Source organism: Ochotona curzoniae, unplaced genomic scaffold, assembly GCF_017591425.1.
Source record: "Ochotona curzoniae isolate NIBS_2020 unplaced genomic scaffold, NIBS_Ocur_1.0 contig_1, whole genome shotgun sequence".
Lineage (NCBI taxonomy): Eukaryota > Metazoa > Chordata > Mammalia > Lagomorpha > Ochotonidae > Ochotona > Ochotona curzoniae.
The window spans coordinates 42,284,776-42,311,392 of NW_024464918.1; the positions used below are offsets into that span (position 1 = coordinate 42,284,776).

At 54.4% G+C, this 26,617-nt stretch overlaps 1 protein-coding gene across 2 annotated transcripts; it reads right to left on the minus strand.

Annotated features, from left to right (window-relative positions):
- Positions 1-683: 683 nt before the first annotated feature.
- On the minus strand, positions 684-25,827 carry NDST1 (N-deacetylase and N-sulfotransferase 1). 2 transcript variants are annotated; one of them, XM_040976939.1, is made up of 14 exons: positions 24,945-25,827; positions 19,208-19,702; positions 16,515-16,602; positions 14,526-14,680; positions 13,587-13,772; positions 13,196-13,324; positions 12,214-12,396; positions 11,281-11,377; positions 10,079-10,202; positions 7,916-8,090; positions 5,101-5,271; positions 4,424-4,533; positions 2,288-2,390; positions 684-1,597 (listed from the first exon to the last, which is right to left on the minus strand). In XM_040976939.1, exons 1-14 carry the CDS (start codon positions 25,455-25,457, stop codon positions 1,478-1,480), a joined length of 2,649 nt encoding a protein of 882 aa, XP_040832873.1. In that variant the 5' UTR covers positions 25,458-25,827; the 3' UTR covers positions 684-1,477. The 2 variants fall into 2 exon arrangements, with proteins under 2 accessions (XP_040832873.1, XP_040832884.1); XM_040976950.1 differs by lacking the exon at positions 5,101-5,271.
- Between the last annotated feature and the right edge of the window lie 790 nt (positions 25,828-26,617).

Sequence of the window (26,617 nt, forward strand, 5' to 3'; positions counted from 1 at the left end):
CAGCAATCCCATTGTCTGGGGGGTGGGGAAGGCTGAGACTCATGTGGGTGCTAGGGGGCATCCAAGCTCCCTGGGCAGCTCCCGACCTAGCACCATGTGAGGGGAAGGGGGACAGGCCAGCCTCAGGCCCTAGCTTGCCCGCTCCAGCCCCGGCCTCTTCCTTTGGCCAGAACTGTCCCAGTTTCCTGGAGAGAGCCCACCCTTCTCTGAACAATGCCCCACCCACCCAGGCCAGCCGTGTACAGGAAATGGGGAGTGGGGGATTAACAAGGAGTGGAGGCCCTCCAAGGACACCCTCGTGCTATGTGCAGGTGGCCCCGGACACTGTAATGACACATGACCCCTCCACTTCAGTCTCCGGCACCTTCAGGAGACGCCCTGCAAGACTAGAGCTTGCCACCATCTTGTATGATTGAATTAAAAACAAACCCAACCAAAAAAAATAGAATATATATATATACACATTATATATATATATATATATATATATATATAAAACACAGTGCGACCCCAGCACCCAGGGTTATAAACTCTGGCACCAAGAAAAAAAAAACAAATATTAAAATACTTTAGCTTCTTAGTATCGAGGAGGTTAAGGGGTGGGTATGGGGGTCACCTCTAGGAACCCCCGGTCACAGGTGGCTGGGGCACAACTCAGCCTGCATCCACTATGGCCGGGGCTGGGTAGGTGTGGGGACAATGCATGGATGCTGGAACCACCCCAGTCTTTAACCACAGGAAACACCACGCATGTCAGACCCCAGGGTGGGGAGAAGGGGGTGGTTCTGCAGCCCCGGGTACCTGCAGGAGGGGCTGAGGACCAGGAGAACACTGCAGGAACCAAAGTCTTTCCCCAAAAAGGGAAGGTGAGATGTTATAGGAGGAACCCGGACGTGGGGTTGAGTTCTCGCCAGGTGGCCATGCCGACCCCTGGCCTCGGGGCAGGCTCCGGCTAGCCAGCTGACCCCTTTCGGCCGGCCTGGCTAGAAACCCTTCAGGGATATGTCCAGTCTCTCTCCCTGGTTTGGCAAAAGGCCTAGCTAGATTTTTGTCCCTTGCTGTTTGGAGGACAAGGGAGAAGGTGGCAGCTAATACTGAGGGGGTGGGTGCCCTGCTGGGGCAGGGCGGGAAGGTCCGGTCGGGTGGCAGAACACAGTGAGGGACAGAGGGGAGGGTCGCACAGACTCCCTCCCGCCAACAGGAAAAGGCCTCCCCCACAAGAGGCTGGGAATGGAATGGGCCCCTGGTGCTAGGGAGGTCCAAGGGGCCGCAGAGCCAGCAGGGGCCGCTCCTCTGAGGTGTGTGTGCACCTGCCTGGGCCCCTTCTCTTGGCCCCACGTGGGCCTCACAGCGTATTGCTTGTTAAGTGCTTGGCCGGCCCAGGCCCGGCTCCCCACTCTGCAGGTAGTGTGGCCCAGCGCGCCGTGGGCGTCCCTGCCGTCGTCTCGAAGGTGCGATCTGGCTGCGGTGGCCGTGGCTACCTGGTGTTCTGGAGGTCCTCCCGCAGCCAGGTGGGCAGTGTCTGGCCCATCTTGTACAGCAGCTTGGAGAGCTCGATGTTGTGGTCCCGGTAATAGTCCTTCAGGAAGGCGCGGGACTGCAGGAAGAAGGAGATGCAGAGGTGGGCTCAACAGCTGGCCCAAGGTTGGGGGACACTCCCAAACACGTCCACGTCCACACCACCTCCCACCAGCACTGCCCCAGGCCCCTTAAAGGTCATGGCCTTTTGCCACACAGGATTTTCCAACAGAAAATTCCTGCAAAGCAGGAGCATAGGAACATAGCTTGTGAGGGCCACAACTGCAGGCAGAATTAAGTCGCAACCAGGACAAATGGGAGCTGCTACGTGCCTATGCATGTGCCACCTCTCCCCCAAGAAGGTACAATCCTGCAAGCTTCTCCCTTGGGAAACCTTCCTGCCTCTCCCCTGACCCTCTCCCAGGCCTCCAGGGATGGTGCCTGGTGGTATGTAGCTGGCCCTTGGCACTCAGGGTACCTTTCACATTCTTGTTGCTGAGTGGGTGGCCCTCACCTCCCTCCTAGACCACGAGTTCCCTGGAGGCAATGGTCATGTTTGATTCACCCTCGATCTCTTAATAGAAGGCAGTACTCTTACATGACTAAATCCATCTTGACCCACCATGTGCTCCTTAAGAATGCCATCCAAGGAACGCCAAGCCCGTGAATAGGCAAAGCAGAAAAAAGTCTCTCCCCGTGCCCCTCGCTCACACCAGACAGAGACCCTGTCCTCCCTCCCAGCTGCCACGGGCAATGTGCCTCCACTTACATCCAAGTCCATCTCTGGGTATTTCCGGCCCTTACTTTTGCCCAGACACTTGGTTTTTCCTCCTTCAAGCAGCTGACACCAAAATCCTTTCTTTGGATCAAACCTGTGGAGGAAGGAGAACCAGTGGGTGGGAGCTAGTGCAGCCGACCCTGTTCCTACCTTAAGGCAAAATTCACCACGGAGCCCAGGACAGCAATGAACTGACTCCCATAATGCACCCTCCAGCTGCTAATGCTGTGAGGTTGACACCTGTCAGCTGCCCTGCCAGCATTTGCCCCCGGGATGTCCAACCACATCTGCCCTTCCTCCAGCCAAGGGCAGCCTCCATGCACCAAAGTGTCCCTGCTGCAAGCCGGGCAGCCTCAGTTTACTCGGTGATCAGTAATGCACACCCTCCCGTCCTTCATGTTTCCAGGAGAACTTTCTGACCATTCTCTAACGCTGTGACAAATTCTTTTCTTTGTTATTATTCTTCCTGGCTTCCAGGGACAATGGGAAGAGACAAAAAAAAAAAAAAGTAGATGCATCTCTATATCAAGGAATGCACTATCTGGAGCCAGCATCATGGTGCCCTGCATTAAGCTACCACTGTGTGGTTGGCATTCATATCAGAATGCCAGCTTGAGTCCAGACTGCCCCACTTCCAATCCAGCTGGCTTGATCATGGCCCCTGGGAAGATGGCCCAAGTACCTGTGTCCCAAACATCCATGTGGAAGACATGGATGGAGTTTCAGGCTCATGGCTCAGCCTGGTCCAACCCAGTCATTGTGGCTATCTGAGGAGTGAACAAGTACATCAAAGATCTATTTCTCCCTGTTACTCCCTTACTGTTTCTCTGCTTTTCAAAAAACAACAAAGTCAGGCCCAGCTCAGTAGCTCAGTGGCTGAAGTTCTTGCCTTACAGGTGCCAAGATCCCATATGAGCACTGGTTTATATCTTGGCTGCTCCACTTTCCCATCCAGCTCCCTGCTTGTGGCCTAGAAAAGCAGTAAAGGATGGCCCAAAGCCTTGGGACCCTGCACTCATGTGGGAGACCTGGCAGAACCTGCTGGCTCCTGGCTTTGGACCAGTTCAGCTCCGGCCACTGAGGCCACTTGGGGAGTGAATCAGCGGATGGATGATCTTTCTCTCTGTCTCTTCTTATCTCTGTAAATCTGCCTTTCCAATAAAAATCAGTAAATCTGAAAAAAAAATTAAAAACAGCCTTCTTCAAACAACATACACACACACAATCTTTAAGTATACTTACATATGTCTATCCTTGGAGAGTTTGGCTTTCTGGAATGAATTTCAAAGACAACAAAGGAAGACTGTCTTCCCAGGCAACATGTACAGAGGGAGGTGAGCCCTGAGATTGTCATGGGGAGGGGAGGTACCGGCAGCCCAAAGCAGTCCCCCTGTTCCCCATCATCGTCAGGAAGGCAGGGTTCCCATCTGGCAGGTGCAGGTCACAGGCTGGATGGTGGTGACGATGACAACAACACCACACACTGGGCAGGGAAACCCCCCAGGAGAGAGGGGTCCTTATTCCCAGTTTTCAGCTGGGTTAAATGGAGTTGACCAAGGTCATGCAGCGGATAGAGAGGTCCAAGATCCTGGCCTAGGCATCTCCCAGGCCATAGCCCCCAAGCACCCTTGCTGTGCCCCCTTTTGCACCTTCGACTTCCAAGTTAGTGATAAGAGGAGGGGACTCCAGAACCAGGGAGGTGACTTTATCCCTCCTCCTTCTCCAGCTGGCTGTGGTACCTGTCCCTGGGACCTTGCACACAGACAAGCACTTATTCCTCAGGGCATGGTGCCTGCATCCGTGGGACCATCAGTCATCACAATCACATTCAAAGGTCCCTTTCCCTGAATTTGTTTTAAGTCAAAATTGAATGCTAAGCAGCCTTTTCAAGAACTCACTGCTGGTTTACTTTTCTTAGATTAATCACTCTAAAATCGTTCAGCCCAGCCTGAAAAAGAACCCTCCAGCTGGGCTGAGCAGGGTGGCTCATCACCTCCCTTTTCCTGAAGCTGATACCTCTATGAACATGATTTAAGGCACACTAATGTTCATTGTTGTGCCAACCTCTGTCCAGACCACGGGTTCTCTGGCCCAGCTGCCCCATGGAAAGACAGAGGTGACACTCACGCCAAGGTTTTGTGGTAGTCGATGGTGTTGGTCACCCCAAGGAACTTCTGCACCGTGTCCATCACCTTGGCAGGTTCTGTTCGCAGCAGTTTTCCGTCCAGGACCAGAATCTGGAGAGCAGGAGAGGGAGGAGGGTGACCCAGATGTGCTTTCCCTCCGGGGCTGACCAGAACAGCAGTCACAGCAGCAGGTATAGGTCTGGTTTGCAGCATGGAGGCCAGCACCTGCCCAGTTCCACTTACTTCTCCACCACTGAATGGCAGGTGTACCTACACCCCAGAGCCTAGGGCCCAAATCCCTGCCACCCTCACCTGACCGACATCACTCTCTCCTAGAATTGGAGCCCATCCCTGTACCCCTCCAGCATCCCTCTCTCTGCTCTTGCTTAGCTGCCAGTCTCCATGTTACTCTCCCACTCAAACCCTCCAAAGGCTTTCCTAAAATGCCTGTTGCAGCCTGCCTCTGCCCACCCTCCAGCCATGCTCACCCTTCTAGCTACAGCCTCTCTGGGTCCCCTGAGAAATGCAAAGCCTCTTGCCATGGAATGAGGCATGACAAGGAGGACTCCTGTGTTGGGGACTGAAACCTTCCCCTAGATCCGGGAGGGCATTTCCAGCCCCATGACTGGGTAGAGAGATCACCAGACTGCTGGCTCTGCTTGGGGCTGGGTAGCGCACCTGGTTGGCATGGAAGGCGCTGAGCCAGCGCTCGATGTGCACGGCGTACCAGCCGGGGCCCAGGCAGCGGCTCTGCAGCGTGCGGAGCTTGGAGGACGCGTCAGGGCCAGCTGTGATCACCTCATGGAAGGTGTACTTCAGAGCCACGGCATCGTCGTGCGCTCGCTGGTGCTGAGGTCAAGGGGACAGGGCAGAGTCACAGGAGGTAGTCCAGGCACGGCCACCCAGCAAGTGTCCCAGAAATCCTGGGCCAGACTTGGAGGCCCTGACTCTACCTCTCCTTCCTGTTCAAAAGCCTCTGGGAAGTCTCCGGTTCCTGTTTTCATCTCTTTGCAAGAAGGGGGTTGGATCAGATCAGGGTGTGCAAATGAAGTACAGGTCCTGCCCCAGCCAAGACTTGCCTCACTTAGACTCATCATCACCTCCCCAAGGAAACTTGGCACTAAGCCTAGAAGGCAGCTGTTCACAGATACGATAAAATCGAGGCAGCATCCTTTGGGATCAGCCACACGCCAGTGCTGCCCCGGCCTGGAACCTATGCCCACACTTTCTGTGCTGCAAATGCAGCTCAGAGATGACAGGGAGACTGGACACGTCCCTTGCACTAAGCCATGCATTTCTCCACTTACGGGAATGGGAAGAGTCAGGAAAACAGCAGGTCAAGGGGGAAAGATGCTGGGTCTCCTGAGATCACACTGTGTGAGCCGTCAGCATGTACAGAACTCCCAAGTTCAGAACTGCAGGACCTACATACCACGGAATGCTGCACACCAGCCAATCCACAGCTAGAGCATTGCGGCCCTGACTCTTGGCTGAGAAGACAGACATCTGAAATGCCACAGGGGCAGGTGCTGGGGCACAGTGTGCTAAGCCACTGCTTGGGACACCCACATCCTGTACTGGGAGTTCCTGGTTTGGGCCTTGGCTACTTGGTTTCTGACCCAGGTTCCTGCTAATTAATAACGTACACTCTAGGAGCTAGCAGACGATGGCTCAACAACTTGTGTTCCTGCCACCAGTGTGGGAAACTGGGTTGAGCTTCTGGCTTCAGTCTGGCCCAGCCCCAGCTTACTGTGGCCATTTAGGGAGTGAACCAGTGGATGAAAAATATGTGTGTGTGTGTGTGTGTGTGTGTGTGTGTGTGTGTGTGTGTGTGCGCATCTGTCTCCCTCCCTGCCACTCTGCCTTTTGAATAAACCTCGGAAAATTTTTTCTTTTACAAAGCACAAAAATGCCACACATAAAACTTAATGAAACAATTTGTGAAAAAGGTACACACACACACATCTTCCAGACAAGTGTCATGGGGCTCCGGCGCGGTGGCAGGTGCGGCGTAGTCCCTACATGGAATACAGCCAGACCCGACCCATGGCGGCTTGCTCTCTCCCCGACACTGAGCAGCCATCTGCCGTGAAGGCAGACAGTAGAGAACTGGGATCCAGCACAGCAAAAAAGAAAAAGGGAGGCAAGTGCTTCTGGGGGATTTTTCCAAAAAGAGGAAATCCAACAGAAATGTAAATCTCAGGGCACAACTGAAAGTCCTAGAGAATGGGCTGGTGCAATTTGCTATTCCTCCACCTATAAGCTCTGGCTTCCTCTATGGGCACCAGTTTATGTTCTGGCTGTTCCACTTCCCATCCAGCTCCCTGCTTGTGGCTTAAGAAAGTAGTGAAAGAAGGCCCAAGTTCTTGGAACCCTGCATCCATGTGGAAAACCCAGAAAAAGCTCCTGGCTACTGGCTTCAGATCAGCTCAGTGCAGGCCATTGTGGCCATTTGGGAAGTGAACAAATGGATAGAAGATCTTTCTCTTTGTCTCTCATTTCTGTAAATCTGCTGTTCAAATAAAAATTTAAAAAAACAACAAAGTACTAGAGAACCAGAGGCAGCGGGCGTTCCCACCCTCACTCAGGGAGGATGTAGGAGGTAAGAGCAGGAGGACAGAGAGTTGGGGCACCAGCAGCCAAGAGGGCCTGCACCTGCTTCCTGCTGGGGATACCAGGGGACCCCGGTCTCCAAGAAAACAGGGTGGCAAGATATTCCCAAAGATAATCTAGCCCTAAGAAGCTGTCCTGGCCAGGAGAGTGGACACTTCCCAGGGGAGCTCCATCTAAGCCCAGGTCTCCCCATCCCAAAGAGAGAGCTGGTGGCTGAGCTGATGAGCACACAGCCTTGTCCTCCTCCTGCCAGGACCCACTTCCAACACACTCAACGCACTCAGCAGTGGCACAGCTCTGGAATACTGGCAGGGGAGTAGAGAAGGAAGGAAAAAAAAGGCCTTCAGGCTTCCCTGAAGGGGAAACTGAGTCTTACACATCTCATACAGGGACTGGGACATGTCCCTCTGCATGTGTCACGGGGCAACCAGCTGCGCAGCCTGGTAGGCACTTATACCCCTTAAGCCAAAGACAACAGGCCCTGGGCTTTGCTCTTCTCTAAGTTCCTACCACTATTCCATCCCGTTCTCTTCCAGGCCCAGGGAGGCAGCCACAATCACTGCTGGCCAAATCTAGGCTTCTTCTAAGCTGAATCCACCTCTAACTCTGGTGGAATCAGAATCAGAGGCAGGACACCACAGAGTGGGCCAACAGAGTGGGCAACCAACTTGCTGGATGGCAACTTCCACCCATCTCCTCCAGCCAGCTGGAAGCACCAAGTAGGCAGGACTTGATTCCACCTGCCACCATATGGCAGTTGCTCATTCAGGACTGTCTGTGACAGGTGCTTAATAAAGCATCTCAGGAGTGAATGAGCAGGTGCCAGACAGAGCCCTGCACCTCCAACTCATGGATGCCCCAACACCCCAGCTCTGCTCACCTGGTACCAGGAGTAGGCTCGGTCCGCCGGGTTGATGAGGATGGTCAGGATCTTGGCCTTCGGCAACAGGGCGGCCGCCCGCCGGGGTGCGACTTCTGAATCAAAGTAGTTGGCGCTCTTCTCAAAGTAGAAGTCGGAGGTGGTGTTAGAGGGGATAGGGAAGAACTCCATGTACCTGTAGGACGCCCAGGAGGGGTTCGTGAGGGAGGGTGGGCATCATTGGCTGGGGCTTCCTCTGAAAGCAATACGGGCACACCATCCCAACAAAGCAAAGACCACCGCCACTACTGCTACTGCTGCCTCTCTGCCCTGGATGTTGTCTTTCCCGGGGGGGGAGCCATGAGCCCAGGATCACCCAGACTTAGGAAGGGATGTGGGTTGTAGGGCATGTGTATCGTGGAATTCCATCCAAAATTCTAGGAACCTTCCCTATGATGTTCCCGGGGCAGGACTGATGGGGCGCTACCTCTCTTCGCCTCTAGGTGGCAGGCTTGGGTTCAGAGCAGAACCACCTCTGACCAGGGATGGCCAACACTGGGAAGGGTTTTCTTTTCTAATGCCCAGAGTGGTGTTCAGCTCCTGCCACTCACATCCTCTCCCCAGTCTGCCCACAGCTTTCAAGACAAATGTTCTACATGTCACTTCATCACACTTCTGGGTTCAGGGCCCCTTGGAAAAGTCAATGAACGCCACAGGCCTCCCAGCAGCACTAACTCACACAAGATCAGGCCATGATTTGGGGTGTGTGAGAAGGAAGACACCCTAATTAAGGCTGTAGGTCCCTAGTCTCGCCTATTAAAGGTTTCTCAAAAAAAAAAAAAAAAAAAGTTTCTCCAGGGTGGTCCCAAACACAGTCCCCCATCAGAAACATCTGGGGGCACTGGCCATGTGGTACAGTGCGTTAAGCTGCTGCCTGCCACATTGGCATCTCATACAGGCACCAGTTGGAGTCCCCGCTGTTCTGCTTCCAATCCAGCTCCCTGCTAATGTACCTGGGAAAGCAGCGACCTGCATGAGAGGCCTGGCTCAGCTCTGGCCATTGCAGCCATTTGGGGAGTGAACCAACAAATGGGAGATCTCTTTCTGTCTCTTCATCTCTCTGCTGTTCCGCCTTTCAAATAAACAAATGAATAAATCTGGGAGAAAAGGAGGAAGGAGAACACATCTGGGCCTCTTGGATTCTCTCATTCTACCTTGCACCTACCTACAATATCTCCCTCATCTTCCTGAATTTTCTCTGCCCACAATGCTTCGCAGTCTTTAGACTGGGAACACTCTAAGAACAGATACTTGATTTGTTCTGTAGCAAAGTGCCTGACTTAGGCACCCTTCTTCCTGCAAACCACCAACACACTTGGCTACAGACACACTCCTTGCTCGAAGGGTGCTGCCCAAGCCTTGGCGCAGATGTTGCCTGGCACGTGGCTTATGGCTTCCCACCACACAGCCTTTCCAAGCTGATGAAGGCTGACTTCCAAGAACACATCCGGCCACAGTGGGTTTTAGATAAGAAATTGTGGACATGTTACAGATAGATGGGTGCCTGGATGGATACAGGTAGACAGACAGGTGGGCAGAGGTGTGTTAGACATGACAAAAACACACAACCGGCACAAGGCCAGAATCTGACCCACACAGGTCAGCTAGTGACATACAATAATCACAGTAATACAGGTGCGCAAAAAGACGAGAATTGACTAATGAGAGAGACTGGCCATAGCTCACAACACTCCCACCCTTGCTGCAGCCTCCAACCACAGGTTCAGGTGGGCAGCTGCAGGCCCAACCTCCGAGGGGACATCCCAAAGACCAGCAGGCCAGCTCTGAAGGGCACCTGCAATACCTGTCACTCAGTCCTTGCCCTGTCCCCAGCTGACCATGGGGCCCTGGATGTGTGTGTCTCTCTCCACCCCTGGGACTCAGCCAATTTCTGTGAAAGCAAGCGAGGGGCTGCGCTCTGACTCACCCATCTCTGACCCCAGTGGGTGACACAGACGGCTGTCTGGAAGGCAGCTTGCATACCATGACCCACGGTCCCTGCCACCCTGTGGTCACCACACTGTGTCTCTGTTTACAGGAACCTCAGCTGCATGTGAGCAAGCATCGGCTGTTTCCTGCTGGCTACCCTGGCACGCACCATGCTGGACAGCAAGGCCCACTCACCAGTCAATGCCTTTGTGATAGTTGTGGCCGTTAAAAAACTGGATCTCCTCGAAGGTCTCCGAGCTGGGGTAGTTGCTGCTCAGGTCTGGGTGCATGCCCAGGAACAGATAGAGGGCTGTGGTGCCTGTGGGGAGGAGGGGCAGCTGAGAGAATGAGGGTTTAGCCCCCCACCACAAGATGGAGTCTGAGTTTTGAGCCTAGTTCTGCCTAACCCACAGGGACAACCTGGGCCAAATCCCTTCCCTTCTCTTGGCCTTCTGTTTCCTCATCTGTACAATGAAGAATTTATACTGACCTCGGGATGGCCAATTGCTGGCATGTGTGTGCACCTCACTACTTCTGTGCCCCTTGCAGACATCACTAATCCATCACTCTTCATCACTGAACAAAAAGGTGGTCTCGGAATCCTTCTCACCACAGCACTCCAGTGGTGCCTCTGCCTGCCTGCCTGCCATCTCAGGATCGCAGAACACAGTGCTCCCTGCTGGCCTTCCCCACTTTGGACCTCAGTCCTCTGTGGACCTGGGAGGAGCTCAGACAAGAGTGGCCTGGTTCTCAGTTCTGTTTCTGTGATCCTCAGAGGGATCCAGCTCCCATGTCCTGCCCACTGTGCGCCCTTCCCTTCTTCCTCCTGGGGCTGTTGACTCCTCATTCCCTGTGCTCCGAGTCTCCGGCTTATTGCTACAACAGGAGGGCCTTAAGGAAAAGGGGCTGTCATTCAGTGATTCAGAGCAGAAGCTCCGGTGTCACAGACTCCAGGGCCCAGGATCAGGTACTGCAGTCCTAACTGCAGTCCTAACTGAAGGTATTCAGAGAAGTCGCTTTACTCCTCTCGTCTGAAAAGGCAAGAATGCCCATTTGTGCCTTAAAGGGTCACGTGGTGGCCAGTTACCTGGCAGACATGACTAGTCGATGGTCATCCTTTTTGCACAGAAGCAATCCTGCCTGACTCAGACTTGCAGAGCAATTGATGTGGGTTTTTGGAGACTCCCAGGAGGCTGTGTCAGGACTAACGGGCGTACAGCGCGGACCACCCGCCACGCCTTCCTGCCCCACACTGGCTGGCGATTCACATTCGCCCAACTTCACTTCTGCTTCCAGGGAGGTGGGGGCAGATCCATGGGGAGCGGGCATACAGCAAGGCGGTCCCCACAACCCCATAGTTGCCGGAGCAAGGCTGTAAGGGAGCTGGGGAGACCTGCCTGTTTTCTGGGGGCCAATGATGAGCAGCTTGGGGAAGCGGTCACACGTCTTCTCCTTGGACCAGATGTCTTTGTGGCGCTTGTCCTCACAGGGGTCCTAGAGCAAAAGGGGAGGATAGATGAGGGGGTGGGGTGCACATGGACATGGGGTTCCACAGCCCACTGACAGGCATGACACCCCCAGATCTGCAGCTGTTGACAGGCGGGGCTGTTTCTGGCGAGTTCATTGATCCTTTGAAGGGCCTGGCACTCAAGAGGAACTTGGGAGTACTTGTTAAATTCCACTGGGTGAGCTGTGTCTGAGCCAGGGGTCAGGAGACATGTCTTCCAAAACTTGTAGCTCTCTGCATAAACATTTTAGGCTATGAGTGCTCCTCAGTTGCTATGGCAACCACTCCAGCAACCCTAGACATACAGAACAGTGAGTGTGGCTGTGTGCCAATAAAACTTTATTTACAAAAAACACACCACAGGCTGGCTATGGCCCATGGCTTGTGGACTCCTACTCTGAACTATCGGACTGCCAATCAGTTCCAACTTCTGCTCCCAGTGATAACAGCCCTGGGGCACACACACTTTCCCAAGGACTGGCTCGTTATTCCTCCCTTCAGTCCCCTTCTTCAAGGCTCAGTGCTGCCACTGCAGCTAAAAGGGAGCACAAGAGATTATCCAAAGCCCTGAGGCACAGCCCTCCATCCACACTAAGGTTACAGTTTGGTCAACCCGGTGTATAGTGCGGGGAGGTGTGTCCATGCACGTACAAGTGCACACACATGCAGGCAGCAAGCGTGCCCTGCTGGCAACACATACACACCTACGTTGACATTCCAGAAGGGGCATGAGGATGTGAGCGCTCAGCCTGGAGGGTGTGCCTGGCAGCAACTAGCACTCCACTCCTGCAGCCCAAGAGCCAGGCCTGCCCTGTGCCCCCACCTGCCAGAGAGGATCCTTCTCCTCGGAGAAGATCTGGAAGTACTTCTGGGCCAGCTGCACGGGGGGCAGTGTCTGCAGGCGCAGGTTGGTCCAGGAGTGCAGGAAGCGCACCAGGTGCTTGAAGGTGTACAGGCCCAGGCGGTCATTTCCATAGTTGGACAGGTGTGTCATGAAGATGCTAATCTGCTCCACAGGTAGGGAGGGGCAGGGGAAAGCAGGAATGAGGTCAGCCCCAGAGCCACCCTCTCATCCCCACCTCTGACCCTTCTGGGCCTGCCTCAGCTAGCCCAGACACCCAAGAACCAGTGCAAGGCACTGTGTGACCTTGGCCAGGCACACACAGGTGTCACTGACTTCACCAAATATGGGAAGCTTATGAGCATGTTGTTTGGGAAATCTGGAGGCATATGTATGTGTGTGTGTGCAGGGACAAGGGGTCCTCAATGAAGCCATGAAGCTGGGTAATAATACAATAATCACTTGCTAAGTATTCACAGGGAAAAGGGAATAGATTTGCATGTATATGCACATGAACAAAAACCATGCAAGAAAACATGCATGACTGTCAAGTGCGTGACTGGGTGGGGTGAGCATTTGGTGTAGCAGTTGCTTGGGAGGCTCCCATCCCACAGTGGGATCCCAGTTGTGTTTCCGAGGGCAGCTTCCTGCTGATCACACCCTGGGAGGCAGCAGGTGAAGGCTCAGTACTTGGGACCTTGCCACCCAAGTGGGAGGGCATCTAAGGAGTGGGGCAGCCACCAGCGGGAGGTCTCCTCTGGCACTCTCCGTCTCTACTTTTCTTTGTGTCTCTCAGATAAAATACATACTTTGTAAAACAATCTTAAGTGCATGACTACAGAAGCCCAGGTTCTTCAGCCTTGACCACACAGCAGAAGAGGGACAAAGGACAAGAGGCAAGGGGAGGGGGGACCCCACACAGACATCCTGAGCCCTTTGCCAGCCTTGGCCGGGGAGCACTTACGGGATTGAGGAGTACGGTGAGGAAGAGCTCGCCGCCGTTGATGATCTTGTCCAGCTCACTGGAGCCGCCGGGGTACTCGTTGTAGAAGATGGTATGTGTGAAGAGGCCGCAGGTCTGGCGCGGCAGGACCTGGGGGTGGGGAGAGGCTCTTTGGGGGCTCCAGACAGGGATGGTGGGGGAACAGACTCTTTCAGGAGATGGGCCAGGCTCTCTCCCCTTGTGCAGTACCCTTGCCCCTTAGAGGTATCCTGGCTTTAGGATGTTGTAGTCATTTGGGAAATGAACCAACAGAGGGAAGATCTCTGCCTTCAGCTATCTTCCCAGGATGCAGCCCTTGCGCCCTCCACAGCAGGTGTGCTCACAGCCACCCAGCACCCTGGGCCCTACTTGCCATGATGCCATTGTGGATGAAGCCGCGGCGGTAGCGAGCGGGTTTTAGGTGGGGGTACTCCTCCGTGCTGGTCACGCGGATGCTCCACACCTGCTTCCAGGCCTCATACAGCTGCACGTGTACAGGATACACACCCGAGTGGTGGGGTGCCACTGCGTACCCCATGTCCGTGGGAATGCCATGCTCCTATGGGGATGGGAGGAGGATGAGCAGGGAAGGGTAAGCACGGGGTCTTTCCCCTTTGGCCTTACCTCCCCCTTGCAGGATGGGAGAGAGAAACCAGAGGCATCAGAGGCCAGAACACAGTGCACAGGTGGTCCCGGCCCTCTCAGGGCAGGTGGAGAGGCTGAGGCTGGGGAGGGGATGTGGAAGAAAGGGACTGGGAATCTAAGCGGGTGACAGACAGGGCTGGGACTAGAACCCAGGTCTGTTCTCTAGGTCCAGTGAGTGAAAACACACACACACATATGCACGCATGCATGCACACCCTCCCACCCACCCTACCCCTTCATCCCACCTTCAGAGTAGTAATGGGCAAGCATGGGGCCTCCCCACCTCTCTTGCCTCTCAGTGGCTAGGAGGACCAATCTAGCCCACCTGACACCCAGGACCTCTTCTCTCCCAGAAGCTGAGCACTTCTTCCAACTTTTCCAACTTCCTAGGGCCTCCAGCTGTCAGCCTGAAGGCAAGAGCAGTGGCTTGTGCAGCCGACAGGCTTGGGCTGAAGACCCCTGGAGCCTTAACTGCCCTTATGTGAAGTGGAGCTACTCTCATTGAGACTTCCTAGAGAAGGAACTCACAATGCCAGTCCACCCTGGCCCAGGAATGCTTGTTAAAATCTGCCAGCCTATACTGCCACGGCAGCCAGAGGCCAGCAGTCGGGATGCCCAACCCAACCCCTAGCCCTCCCAGCGCTGCCCTGCAGGGAATCTTACTCACGACAGCGAACTTCTTGTTCAGGGCCATCTGCTCGGCCAGCACGGACTGGTTGTGGAAGAGGTGCGGCTGCATGTGGCTCCACATGTGGGGGAACCACCAGAACTCCTTAACATATGACAGCAGCAGGTCGTCCCCCGCGTCCTCTGCATCAGTACCTGTGGCCGTGACACAGGTTGCTCAGCAGTGTACCTCAGCCTAAGCCTGGACCTGGACTTGCGTGCACACAGTCCTGGCACACCCAACAACTGCCTAGGAAGTGATCTTAGCTATGGCACTGGAGCAGAGCTCTGGGCTAGGGCCGAGAATGTACCATTGACAGTGAATGGGCAGGGCCAAAAACCAAACCCTCGCCAAGCACTGGTAAATATCAGGCTCAGGATAAATTATCTCAAGGGTTTCTTACAACTTTTGACACACCTGCTTGGATCCCGTTCCAGTGACAGGGATGGGGTCATTTGTCTTTCACCCTCTGGTCATTAGCAGCTCTTTTTTCTCCTTTCATTCTTTTTTTTTTTTTTTCTTTCATCATAAGTGTTTTCCAAGTTTTTTTAAAATTTTACTTCTTCTTATTATTATCATTTTATGATACAGGTCCATAGATCATGGGATTTCCCTTATCCCCTCCCCAATTCCCTTCTCCCTCACTGAGTTCCCCTATATCATTACTATAGTATAGTTCTTCATACACAATCATATGTCCATCATTGTAGGCATGGACAGTGGCAGAAAGTACAGTATCCTATTGTCAAGATATAGTAAACAGTTTCACTGGGAGTCCGTCTTTGGAAGTAGAGATGCATACTGCATTGTATCCTCACATCTGGATATGATAGTCTCCATTACGCAGTTACTATACTTCCCCTTAAATGAAAAGCCACGATACAAAATCAACAGCAGGAAGAAAAACAGAAATTTACAATGCCATGAAGTTAAATAACATGCCATTAGCAGCTCTTTATACATTTACAGGAGGTATAACCACTGCTTCACACGTGGTTCCACCTTCCGTAAGGGGAAAGAGGGCAGAACCGGGCCTGGTTATCTCTCCTATCTGCCTTTGGGGCTGTGCTGTACCCTTCTCCACGCCACCCCAGACTGTTGACCAATTGGGCTTTGCCTGGAATTCAAGAGAGGCTGTCCTCACTGTGGCCTGGGCACAAATGGCCAGAGGGCGTGGTCATTGTAGATTGGGGGTTCTTCCCTCTTGCCCAGTCCCCAAAGGTAAACACAGAAAGGAGCTGAGAGTCCCAAAGAAGGAAGGAAGCCTTGCAGCTGTTTGGCCTGGGGGTGGTGACGCTGCCCGAGATGCCTGTGACTCCTACTGTGCTGCCTGGGTTCGATATCCGGTTCTGGGTCTAGATCCCAGTTTCTTGCCAAGGTAGACCTCAGAAGGCAGGACTGATAACTAGGATAATAGGGTTCCTCCCATTCACATGGAGACATGGAAAGAGTTCTCAGATCCTGCTTTCCACGCTGGCCCAGTCCTGACCACAGTGGACAGCTGGGGAATAAACCAGCAGGTGGGAGCTCACTTGCTCTCTCTTCTCCCCCTCTCAAATTGTTTTCTTAATTTAAAAAATAAATAAGAGAAATGAAGGCAGATGTAACCCAAGCAAGTGACAGCTGCTTTTCTCACCTACAACTGTAAACCACCCTTGCGACACAGGTCCAATGGTTCCAATGACACAGCACTTTACAACCTGTGTTGTGCACTTCTGCAATGTCCTTACAACTCACCAGATTCTATCATGAGCAGAAATGACACAGTCAATACTGAGAGGTGGGAGGTGAGGGGGAGAACACAACCTAAAGGCGATGGGGAGGGGCAAGTGAAAGCCCCCCCGGCTGCTGTCCCAACAAGGCCTCTGCCTGGGGCTGGGGCTGTTCTTGTGGGCCCTGGCTCTGGGGGACCCCCGTTGCGCAGCGCTCCAAGATTTCTGATGTTGGCATCCCCAGAAGTGACAAATGAGGCAGGGCAGGCCTACTTACCTGTGTGGAAGAATTTCCCTGAGTAGCCCAGGTTGAAGGTGAAGTTTGGGATGTGTGTGCGTAGCTCGTTCTGGGTATCAAACAGGGCCTAGGACAGGCAAGGGAAAGAGGAAGGGATGAGGGGCTGCCAGAGCTCCTCCAAACAAGGGTCGGGAAGGATCCTGCTGCTACAAGACTGGTTGCACAGTCAGTAGGCCCAGGTGAAAAACAAAAAAGGGGGACACTTATTCAAAAGTCACAAAGATGGGCTGGTGCTGTGGCATTCAGAGGGTGAAGTCATCACCAGTAATGTTAGCATCTCTCATGAGCACCAGTTCAACCCCACCAGCAGCTCCATTTTCAATGCAGTTCCCTGCTAATGACCTGGAAAAACAGGGGAAGGTGGCCCAAGTGCTTGGGTCCCTGCCACCCAGGTGGGAGACCCAAATAATTTCAGGCTCCTGGCTCCAGTGTGGCTCCAGCCCTGGCCATCATGGCCATTGAGGGGGTGAATCAGCAAATGGAAGATCTCTATCTCTCCTTCTCTCTCTGTAACGGTCTTTCAGATAAATAAATCTTAAAGTTATGGAGAATGTCAAGCAGACAATGGCAGAGTTCAGGCCCACACAGGCTCTTATTCCCATCCCTGACTGACAACTGAGAAATGGTGGGATGTGCGAGCCACTGCTACCCTGCGGGGACGGCCGCTGTGAGCCTCAACACCTTCATCTGTCCCGTGGTGGGGGGCTTCTCTTCCTTGGTGGCTAATGTTGACTTCCCAGGGCCTCCCTGCGTGACACACCCAGTGCTTGGCAAGTCAACATAGCGAGGCAGCCGCTTGGCTGCTGGGAAAGCTGTAACACCCTGGTGTCAGAGCACTTTGCAAACCAAAAGTCCTGGCCACTGCCGGTGAACACACAGGCTCCGGCTGGCTGTGTGGCCTGGAACAGGATGCTCCCTTGCTTCTCGGAGCTCTGGTGCCCTCTCCAGCAAAACGGGCTGCTGGGAGGATCAAATGAGGCAACCGCCGGGCAGGCGAGAAGGGAGCTGGGCCCAGCCAGGGCCTAGTTCAAGGGCTGCCACTGGGATTATGCCAGCTGCGTTGTGCAGCCTGTGCTGTGCGAACTAATGAGGCAACATTTGTGTTTAACAAACAGGGGCTCCACGGTGGCCTGGGCTTGGCATTGGAGGGGAGGAGGCACTGGCTCTGACTGGTTCAGAGAGGCCAGCCTCAAGCCCTCTGCAGCCTGCAACCTGGAAGAGGGCACCTCTGCCCACACCCTGTACGGAAACCTGAACACTGCCCTCCTTCCTTGCTGGAGACCTGGCAAAAACCAGACACACAGCAGGTTGCCCCACGCAGGGCTGATAGGGACACATGGAGCCTGGCAGCCTGGCTTCCTTGCACAGGCACGCCAGCCACGGTGATGTCAAGAGAGGACAGGACAGGCCGCAGGAAGACTGTCCAAAGGAGGTGGGAGGAAAAAGCCAGAAGGGCTCACAGGAAGCACCCCAACATTTCCTGTGCATGAGACAGCCCTTGAAGACATACACTCTTGGGAGGAAGCACAGGGCAGAAAAGCAGACAGGGACCAGCAGGCACACCCCCATGACCACGTCTTGCCATTTGACTGCTGAGGCTGCACAGCGGTTAGTTCCTGCTCACCAGTGCCACCCTGCCCATTGTTCTTCTCTGTGGGAGGAAGGGAGGGGACAGGGAGTCCCCTGCTGACCCTGGTAGGGACACCAACCCCTCCAGGACCTTCCTTCCCAGCGCCAAGGAGAACACAAACGCCTGCATGACTCAGGCAAAAAGCATTCCTCTTCCAGCCCGTGTCTCTTTCTAAAGCCGGCAGTCAACATCAAAGACAAGGCTGCTGCTGGTGTTAAGATGTTTCCAACACGTGCTAATCTCCCCTAAGAGAGGGCCGTGTCACAGGCACAGGGCAGAGGCGCTCTCTAGAATTTAATCCCCTGTTTTGTTTTCACTGGATTTATTGTTATGGTTGCCTGCTATTTATGGCACCAATTTCCCACTTACACTGGGATGCTGGTTGCTTGGCCAGCACCTTCAAGTGAAACAGAGAACAGATGAAAACTGTATGCTAAAGATGGTTAGCGATCATAATGAGCAGGCTTTGCTTTGTGGTCGTTCACATGTGCATAAAACGTTGGTGGTTTGCAAAGTGCTTCGATGCACAATTTTGTTTGGTAAATGCCTTCTGTATTAACTAAACATGAGCATTGTGCTATCTATAAATACCTCTAGAAACGAAGCCTTAGTTATAGGGCTGGGTGTTGGGCCTAGCCATACTATGGCACCCTAACCCCATATGGGAGTTAGGAGCAGGCTCCTCCAGACCTGCTCCCAATGCCTGCTCCCCGCTAATATGCACCCTGGGAAGCATTGGGTAACGGCCCAAGTTCTTGGGCTCCTGCCACCTGCTGGGAGATCTGGATGGAGTGCCAGGCTCTGGGCTTTGGCTTGGCCCAGTTCTGGTTGTTGCAGTTCTTTGGGGCATGAACCAGTAGAGAGAAGATCTATTTCTCTGTCTGTCTGTCTCTTGGTGCAACTGTACCTTTCAAAGTAATGAAGAAATATTACAGACCAAAAAAAAAATCGGTATTAAAAGGAACCACTGTGCTTCAACTGACAGGAGTGGGGGCCAGGCGGACTGGACAATGGTGACAGTGCCCTGAAGGCCCCGTCTCACCTTTACATCCTCCACCTTCATGCGTGTGCCCTCTTTGCCCACGAAGATGTCGTCGATGTCCACCAGGATGTAGCGGTCCAAAGGCAGCGAGAGGCGCTTGCCTGTGAGGAAGGCCACAGCATCCACAAACACGAGCTTGTGCAGCCAGAAGTTGAGGTTGTTGCCAAACAGCACGCGCTGGATGCCGTCATGCAATCCCAGGTCCTGGACCACAGTGGCGTGCAGTGCTGCATGCAGGCCAGCATCAGCACCCAGGTGTGGGATGGACTCGGATGAACGCGTCTTGGCCAGCAGCACCGGCTCATAGGTAGAGTGGTTGGACTGGAATACAGTCCAGTCTTCGCCAGGCAGCACACCCTTCTCCACCTCGCTGGGCCGCGTCACGTAGAGCAGTGGGGACTTGGGGTTGATGCTGCAGTCCTTCAGGCCCAGGTTCGAGTGCAGGAACAGCGGGAAGCCCTTGAGCTGAGCACTCAGCAGGCTGTTCTCATTGGCCTGCAGTGGGATGGGGAAATAGCCATCAAATTCCTGCAGCTTAGCTGTGGGCTGCTCACAGGAATACCAGCAATGTCCACCTGTACCCGTGAAAGCCTTATCCTACCTGGCATGTCCTCTGCTCCCCTCGCACAGTCATAAAGTGACTCCCTGGACAGAGGCAGGCCCGAGCCAGGCCTGAGTTCTTGTGTATAAGGCCACTGCTTTCCTCCCAGAGACCCCACAACAGGGTTGTGTACCCATCCTACAGATGTGGAGCCAGAGGCCCAGAGACATTTAAATCATACAAGACAGGCAGTGGCGGGCAGCATGGACTCTGCTACTGGACCTACGCAAGCCTCAGTCCCCTGCTGTGAGAGGTGGTTATGAACAGTAAATGGCACCTGGGCACATGGAGGACATGGAGGACAGTGGCACAGTTAATGCCGACTGGCACACAGCTCCAAACAGGGCATGGGGCTCCCAAACTGGCTGCAGCCACACAACCCTTTCTCAAGGAGAAATCTGTTGTGGAAGCCACATAGGCAGAGGGCTCAGCATGGGTACAGAACAGCATGAAGCCAGCAGGGCGATCTTGAGGGACAGCAGGCAGAAAGGTCAGCTGGGGCCAGGCCCACAGGGCCCTGCAGACTTGAATAGGCATCAGGAAGCTTGCAAAGGCTCCATCAGAAGGTTCCACAAGCGACGATGCAGGCTCCAATTTGCATTTTGAAAAGCTCTGCCTGGTCACCATGTGGAGAGAGTAGGATGGGGCACAGCAAGGGTGGACAACACAAAGTGCAATTCCAAGCTGGAGACAGAGCTGGTTGGGTGTGAGGCCCTCTGGAGAGCTGCTCAGCGCAGGGCTGCTCCAGTCCCCATGGCACCAGAGCTCCCACCAGCATGAAGCTGCTGCCTGCTCACAGTAGCACTATCTCCAGACAGAATAGCTCCTCTTCAATTGCCACCATGGCCCTGCAGGGCACTGGCCCTGTGAACTATGATAAGGAGCCTCCATTTACTTCTGCAAATGCCAGGAGTCCCTGCCAACTCCCTGCCCTCTGCCAACCTCAGATGTGGGGCTCCATAGAGGCTTGCTCAGCTCCGGTTCCCAGCTAAACCTGCACTAGCCAAGGATGGGAACTGCCCAGGCTATGGGGGTGGGGGGGCAGGGGCCAGGCACAGCTCAAGCTCTGCCCGTCACCTGTCAAGGCTGGGAAGCCATGCTGGGCCATGGGAGCCAGGGCATCCCATTTCAAAGTCCCGACTCTAAGCTGGCTGCCAGGCGCCAACAGCTCCACCAGCTGCCCCACCATCAAGGAAGGGACAGTGCCAAGTTGCTGATGGCCCATACTAGCTGGCAATGATAGGAGTCAGCCAGGGAAGGGAACGGGGAGCCCAACAACACAGAGGGGGTCCTGCTGCAGACCTCTACCACAGGAGGTGCACGCCCTCCAGTTTCCCCTCCCTAAGGGCCCATGCAGGGCACATCAGGTCTTCCAACAAGGTCACCTCAGAGGCCTCACACAGACTTAACAGCTAACTGGTCCATGACCTTGGGAACCCCCTGTCTCCTTTCTGGGCACAGTCTCCTATGGCTGGGTAGGAAGTGGTAAGTGTGGCTGTCAAGTTATCCTAGAACTCAAGGGCTATGTCACTCTGGACAAACTATTTAGCTTTGATCTCACATGAAAATAAAGTACCTATGTCACAAGGTAGTTATAGGAATTCAACAGCAGCTGGCGTTAGAGTACAACCAGTTAAGCTGCCACTTGCAACACTGGCATTTCATATCAAAGTGCTGATCTGAGTCCCAGCTGTTTGGCTTCCTACCCAGCTCCTTACTAATGCGCCTGGGAAAGCAGCAGAAGATGGCCCAAGTGCTTGGGGCTCTGCACCCACATGGGAAACCAGGGTTGAATTTCTAGCCTCTGGTTTCAGCCTGGCCTAGCTGTAGCAAAGTGGTCATCAGGGGGCTCAAATAGCAAGTGGATGATCTTTCTCTTTATTATTTTGTCTTTCAAATAAGTAAAAGAATTGAACACAGTAAGGCCTGAAGAAGCATAAAGTTCAGTGTCTGGCACATGGGCACCATTGAGTGGAAGATGGCAGGCAGCCCTTGTGCCCAACCCCACAGCTGAGGGGAGACTGTGCCAGGCACTGGGGCCACAGGAGAGGACCAACCAGTTCTGCTGGAGCCCCAAAAGAAAATGCCACAGCCTTTGCTGAACCAGGACATGTCAAAGCACATCCAGTGGCTGCAAGTGCCAGGTGATGGGCGCAAGGCTTCCCATCCACTGTCTTACTTCACATGTGGAGCTGGCAGGGAAGCCACAGCTGCAGCAGGTCCCACACCCACCAAGAGATGGAATGAGGGCCCGGCGCAATGGCCTAATGGCTAAATCCTTGCCTTGCAAGCGCCAGGATCCCATATAGGTGCTGGTTCATATTCCAGCTGCTCCACTTCCCATCCAGCTCTCTGTGACCTGAGAGAACAGTCATGGACAGCCGAAGCCTTGGAGCCCTGCACCCCTATGGAAAATCCAGAAAAGGCTTCTGGATCCTGGCTTGAGATCAGCCCATCTCTGACTATTGCAGCTGCTTGGGAAATGAACCAGTGGATGGAAGATCTTTCCCTCTGTCTCTTCTTGTCTCTGTAAATCTGCCTTTCCAATAAAAATAAATAAATAAATTTTAAAAAGAGAGAAAGAGCGAAAGATGGACTGGGCATCATACCCACCATCAATCCTCTTCTAGGAGGCAGATGGACTGAAGCCAGGGTCTGCACATTTAAGCCTCTGCTCTCACACTGCCCTGGGAATGCAGGGTCAGTGGGAACTGCAAATCGGGACACCGGGGATTGGCAAACTGGGTGCACACTACTGAAGCTGGCCTGCCAGGAGTGGAGAGATGCATCTCTACCACTAGGGGGCGGGCACCTGGAAAAACAGTCACAGCACCGGGATCAAAACCAGAGGCTAGGGCCCAGCACCATTGCCTAACAGCTAAAGTCCTTGCCTTGCATGTACCCAGGATCCCATATGGGTGCGACCAGTTTGTGTCCCACTTCCTGTCCAGCTCCCTACTTATGGCCTGGGAAGACAGTCAAGGACAGCCCAAAGTCTTGGTACCCTGCACCCATGTGGGAGACCCAGAAGAAGCTCCTGGCTCCTGGCTTCAGATGGGCTCAGCTCTATCCGTTGCACCCAACTATGGTGTGAATCAGCAAACAGAAGATCTTTCTCTCTGTCTCTCTTCCTCTCTGTATATATGACTTCAATAAAATATAAATAAATCTTTAACAGCAACAACAACAAAAACAGATGGTAAAAGAGCGAGAAGACCATGGATGGCTCTATTGGCCCTGCAAGGAGGCCCTGAACATGCTTCCCCCTGGGTCTCATGTTTACCTTCGCAGAGTCAATGACTTGAGCTAGACAGGATCCAAGGTCTGTGGTGCAGACTGTGCCCAGGGCCCCCAACCCCTGGCAACCTGGCAGCTCTTGGTATCAGATGTGGCCCTGTGATGTACCCCCTATTACAGAAACAGTGTCAGGCCCGGCACAGTAGCGTAACGGCCAAAGTCCTTGCTTTGCACATACTGAGAGCCCACATGGGTGTCGATTCTAATCCCAGTGGCCCTGCTTCCCATCCAGCTCCCTGCTTGTGGGCTAGGAAGGCAGTCAAGGATGGCCCAAAGCCTTGGGAACCTGCACCTGTGTGGAAGACCCAGAAGAGGCTCCAGGCTCCTGGCTTCAGATCAGTTCAGCTTTGGCCATTGCAACCACTTGGGGAGTGAATCAACAGATGGAAGAGCTTCTTCTCTCTTCTCTGTGTATTTGACTTTCCAAGAAAACGAAAATAAATCTGAAAAAGGAGGCAAGGAAGGAAGGAAAGAAAAGAAAAGAAAGAAAGGAAGGAAGGAAGAAAGAGGGAAAGAGGGAAAGAAAGAAAACAGTGTCTGGGACTTCTGAGCTCAACCTGTGGTGCTTGGGACTAAGGCCCATAGAGTCAGACGCCTGTGCTGCACTCCCCGATCTCTGCTTATTAGAGGTATGAGGCTGGTGATGCTTGTTAGCCTCTCAGCCTAGCGTCCCTTCTCTCTTTGGTCAGGATGCTGTTGTCCTCCAGCCTTTGAGCACAGCTGATTAGCGTGGGGCAAGTTAATGTGTGTGCACGGCCTGCACACAGGCCCTGTGCCGTGTGAGCTCTCAATAGACGCTAGCTGCTCTGATGTGTTTCAGGCCTGGGGCTCAGGATCAAACGGAATGAGGTTCACAGGCTGGAAGGGTGTGGTGTCCAGGGGAAGAAAGAGGCCGACAATGGGAACAGCCCAACTCGACCGAGGCAGAAACCAGGCCAGTGTTCCCCAGGGGGTGTGCTGTAGAAGAAAGGGCTTTGTGATCCAGCCAGGTGGAGAGCAAATCCCACTGGTGGCTTGAGGTACGGCTTGTGAGCCTTCGACTGCTTAGCTCACAGAGACATCCTCAACTGGCCTGGGTCTCCCAGCACCAAGCACAGGGCCTCCTTTTCTCTCAGCCCACCCTGACAGGAGTCTGTTTCTGGACTGTTTGCACGTGGGGCCACAAGGAGCCGCTCCACCCCCAACCCCTCAGGCCACTTGATCAACACCAGTGTCAGCTCCCGCCACCCTGTGCCTGCTCCCTAGCCAGGCTCTCTCCCCTCACCACACCTGTGTGCACCTGCCCTGCTGGATAGTGACGGTCACTCCCTGCATCCCAGCCAAGGGGGTGGGGGCACTTCTGCCTCACTGCTATCTTATCTGTGTTCCTTGTGCTATGGATGAGTAACTGCGTGATCATCTGCCAAACCAGGAGTACATGCCCCATGGCAGTGCCACTTGAGCCCGTGCTCACTTACAGGACAGAATCTGTGCCCACAGCCTCAGCATGCTGTGCCAGGCACAGGTCCCAGCCTCTACTCCCTTTCAAGCGAGGCCCCAATCCCTGGATCATACTGGGAGTCCCCTCCCTACAGCCCGGGGCAGCCCCTTCCCTCCTGCCCTTCTCTCCTTTCTCCTTGTTCTCCCTGGGGATGAAGGGTACAGACTCAATGAACCAATTTATGAAGGGCTCACAAGGTACTATGAGCTCCCAGTACCACACACACTCGCGCACACACACGCATAACCCTCACAGCCACTTCAAGAGGCAGGTGCTGCCACTGTACCCATTCCACAGATGGGAAAAGTCCGTGCTCAGTGAGTGAGCCCGGGGCTGGGGCTCCACTTGAGCCCTCGTACCTTGAAGAAGCCGATGATACCCACGCCGTAGGCCACGCAGTACTTGTCCAGCAGCTCTCGGTTCCAGGCGTCCAGGTTGACATACTTGAGGATGTTCTCGTAGACAATGAGGGCGAAGCGGCCGCGGCCCTTGTCAGTGAGCGTGGGCATGTCCCCCTTACCCGGCGCGATCTCCGTGCGGTACTTGAAGCGGCTGGACTCCAGGATGGCCACCACCTCCTGGCCCAGCTGTGAGTAGAGGCTTTCCACAAACACCAGCACCAACGGGTCTGTGCGTGATGGGGCGGCCGCCTGCACGGGCTTGAGTGGCAGCAGGCGGCTGGGGGCCACAGGCGGTGGGTCGCCGCAGTCGGGCTCGGGCGCATCGGCCGAGGGCTCCAGGCCCCGCTTCCAGCCGTACAGATAGTAGGCTGAGACGAAGACGCTGAACAGGCAGAAGGCAAACAGCAGGAACATCACAGCCTGCGGGGACACGTGACGACACAGCCTCCTCAGGCACGCCAGGGCAGGCATCCTGGCCCCTGGGGACCTCAGCCTGCCCCGGCCACCCCGAGGCCCCGCACGTGGGTAGGCACGAGAGTCGTCCACTGGGCAACAGATTCACAGGGACTTGAGAAGCGAGGTCCTTGATGGGCAGCAGGCGTGGGAGATCCGGGCCCCCAGCCCTCCCTCCCAGCCAGAGGCGCAGTCTGCAGGCTGGTCTCGCTCCTTCCTTCCTCTGCGCCCCTTTATGTCACCATGGCAAACCCCCACGTGGTCCTGCACAGAGCAGAAGTGCCCCAGGGTATCAGGGCCTCCTGGGGGGGCTGGGCCGTGGGCCAGAAGACAGAGGGCAGGTCTGGGGGTGCCGCATGCTGCTCACTCAGCTGGGCCCCGCAGGGCAGTAACTGTGGAGAGAAAAGAAGAGTCAGAGTGTGGCTAGGCTCAGCTGGCTGCAGACACCAGGACCCGGCCTGCTTGTCTGGCCCAGGCCTCAGGACACTGCCTGATTGGGTAGTGTGACCTGGTGAAGCTCTTTAATTGAAGCCTCAGTTTCCCCAGTCATGAAATGAAGCCAAAAGTCCATAGGACCCAACCCCCATGAGGCAGAAGGACTCAGCACAACAATGCAGAGACATCCCTGAGGGCGGCCTCAGCACCCCCTGCTGGCATCTAAAGCCAGGCGAAGCAAAACCCCCGAAGTCAGAAGGGACCAGGTAAAACAATAAACATTTGCAAGTCCTGAGAGCAAGAGGCAGATTCTGATCACAACTGGACCCCATGTCTTCACGATCTGCCCTCCTCTGCCCACTCAGTCCTGTGCATCAAGTGCAGAGAGAGATTGTGGGGCAGAAGCCAGCAGCCCAGGCTCAGACACTGCAGGTGTGAGGTCTGTGCCTAGCTGGTGTGAGAAGGCCCCAGGTGGGAAAAAGCATCCCTCCACTGGCTCAGGCTGGGGGTCGACAGTGGACTGGGGCCAAGGGTTGAGGAGCTGGATATAAGCAATGCTCAAAAGGCACCTGCACAGAAGTGTGATGAATTAACCATCACTCACAACAACAGCATCCCATATCTGAGTGCTTGTATCAGTGCCGGCTGCTCTGCTTCCACACCAGCTCCCTGCTTGTGTGCCTGGGAAAAGCAGCGGGAGGTGGCCCCAAGTGTTTGGGTCCCCCGTCACTCAGTGTAGGAGA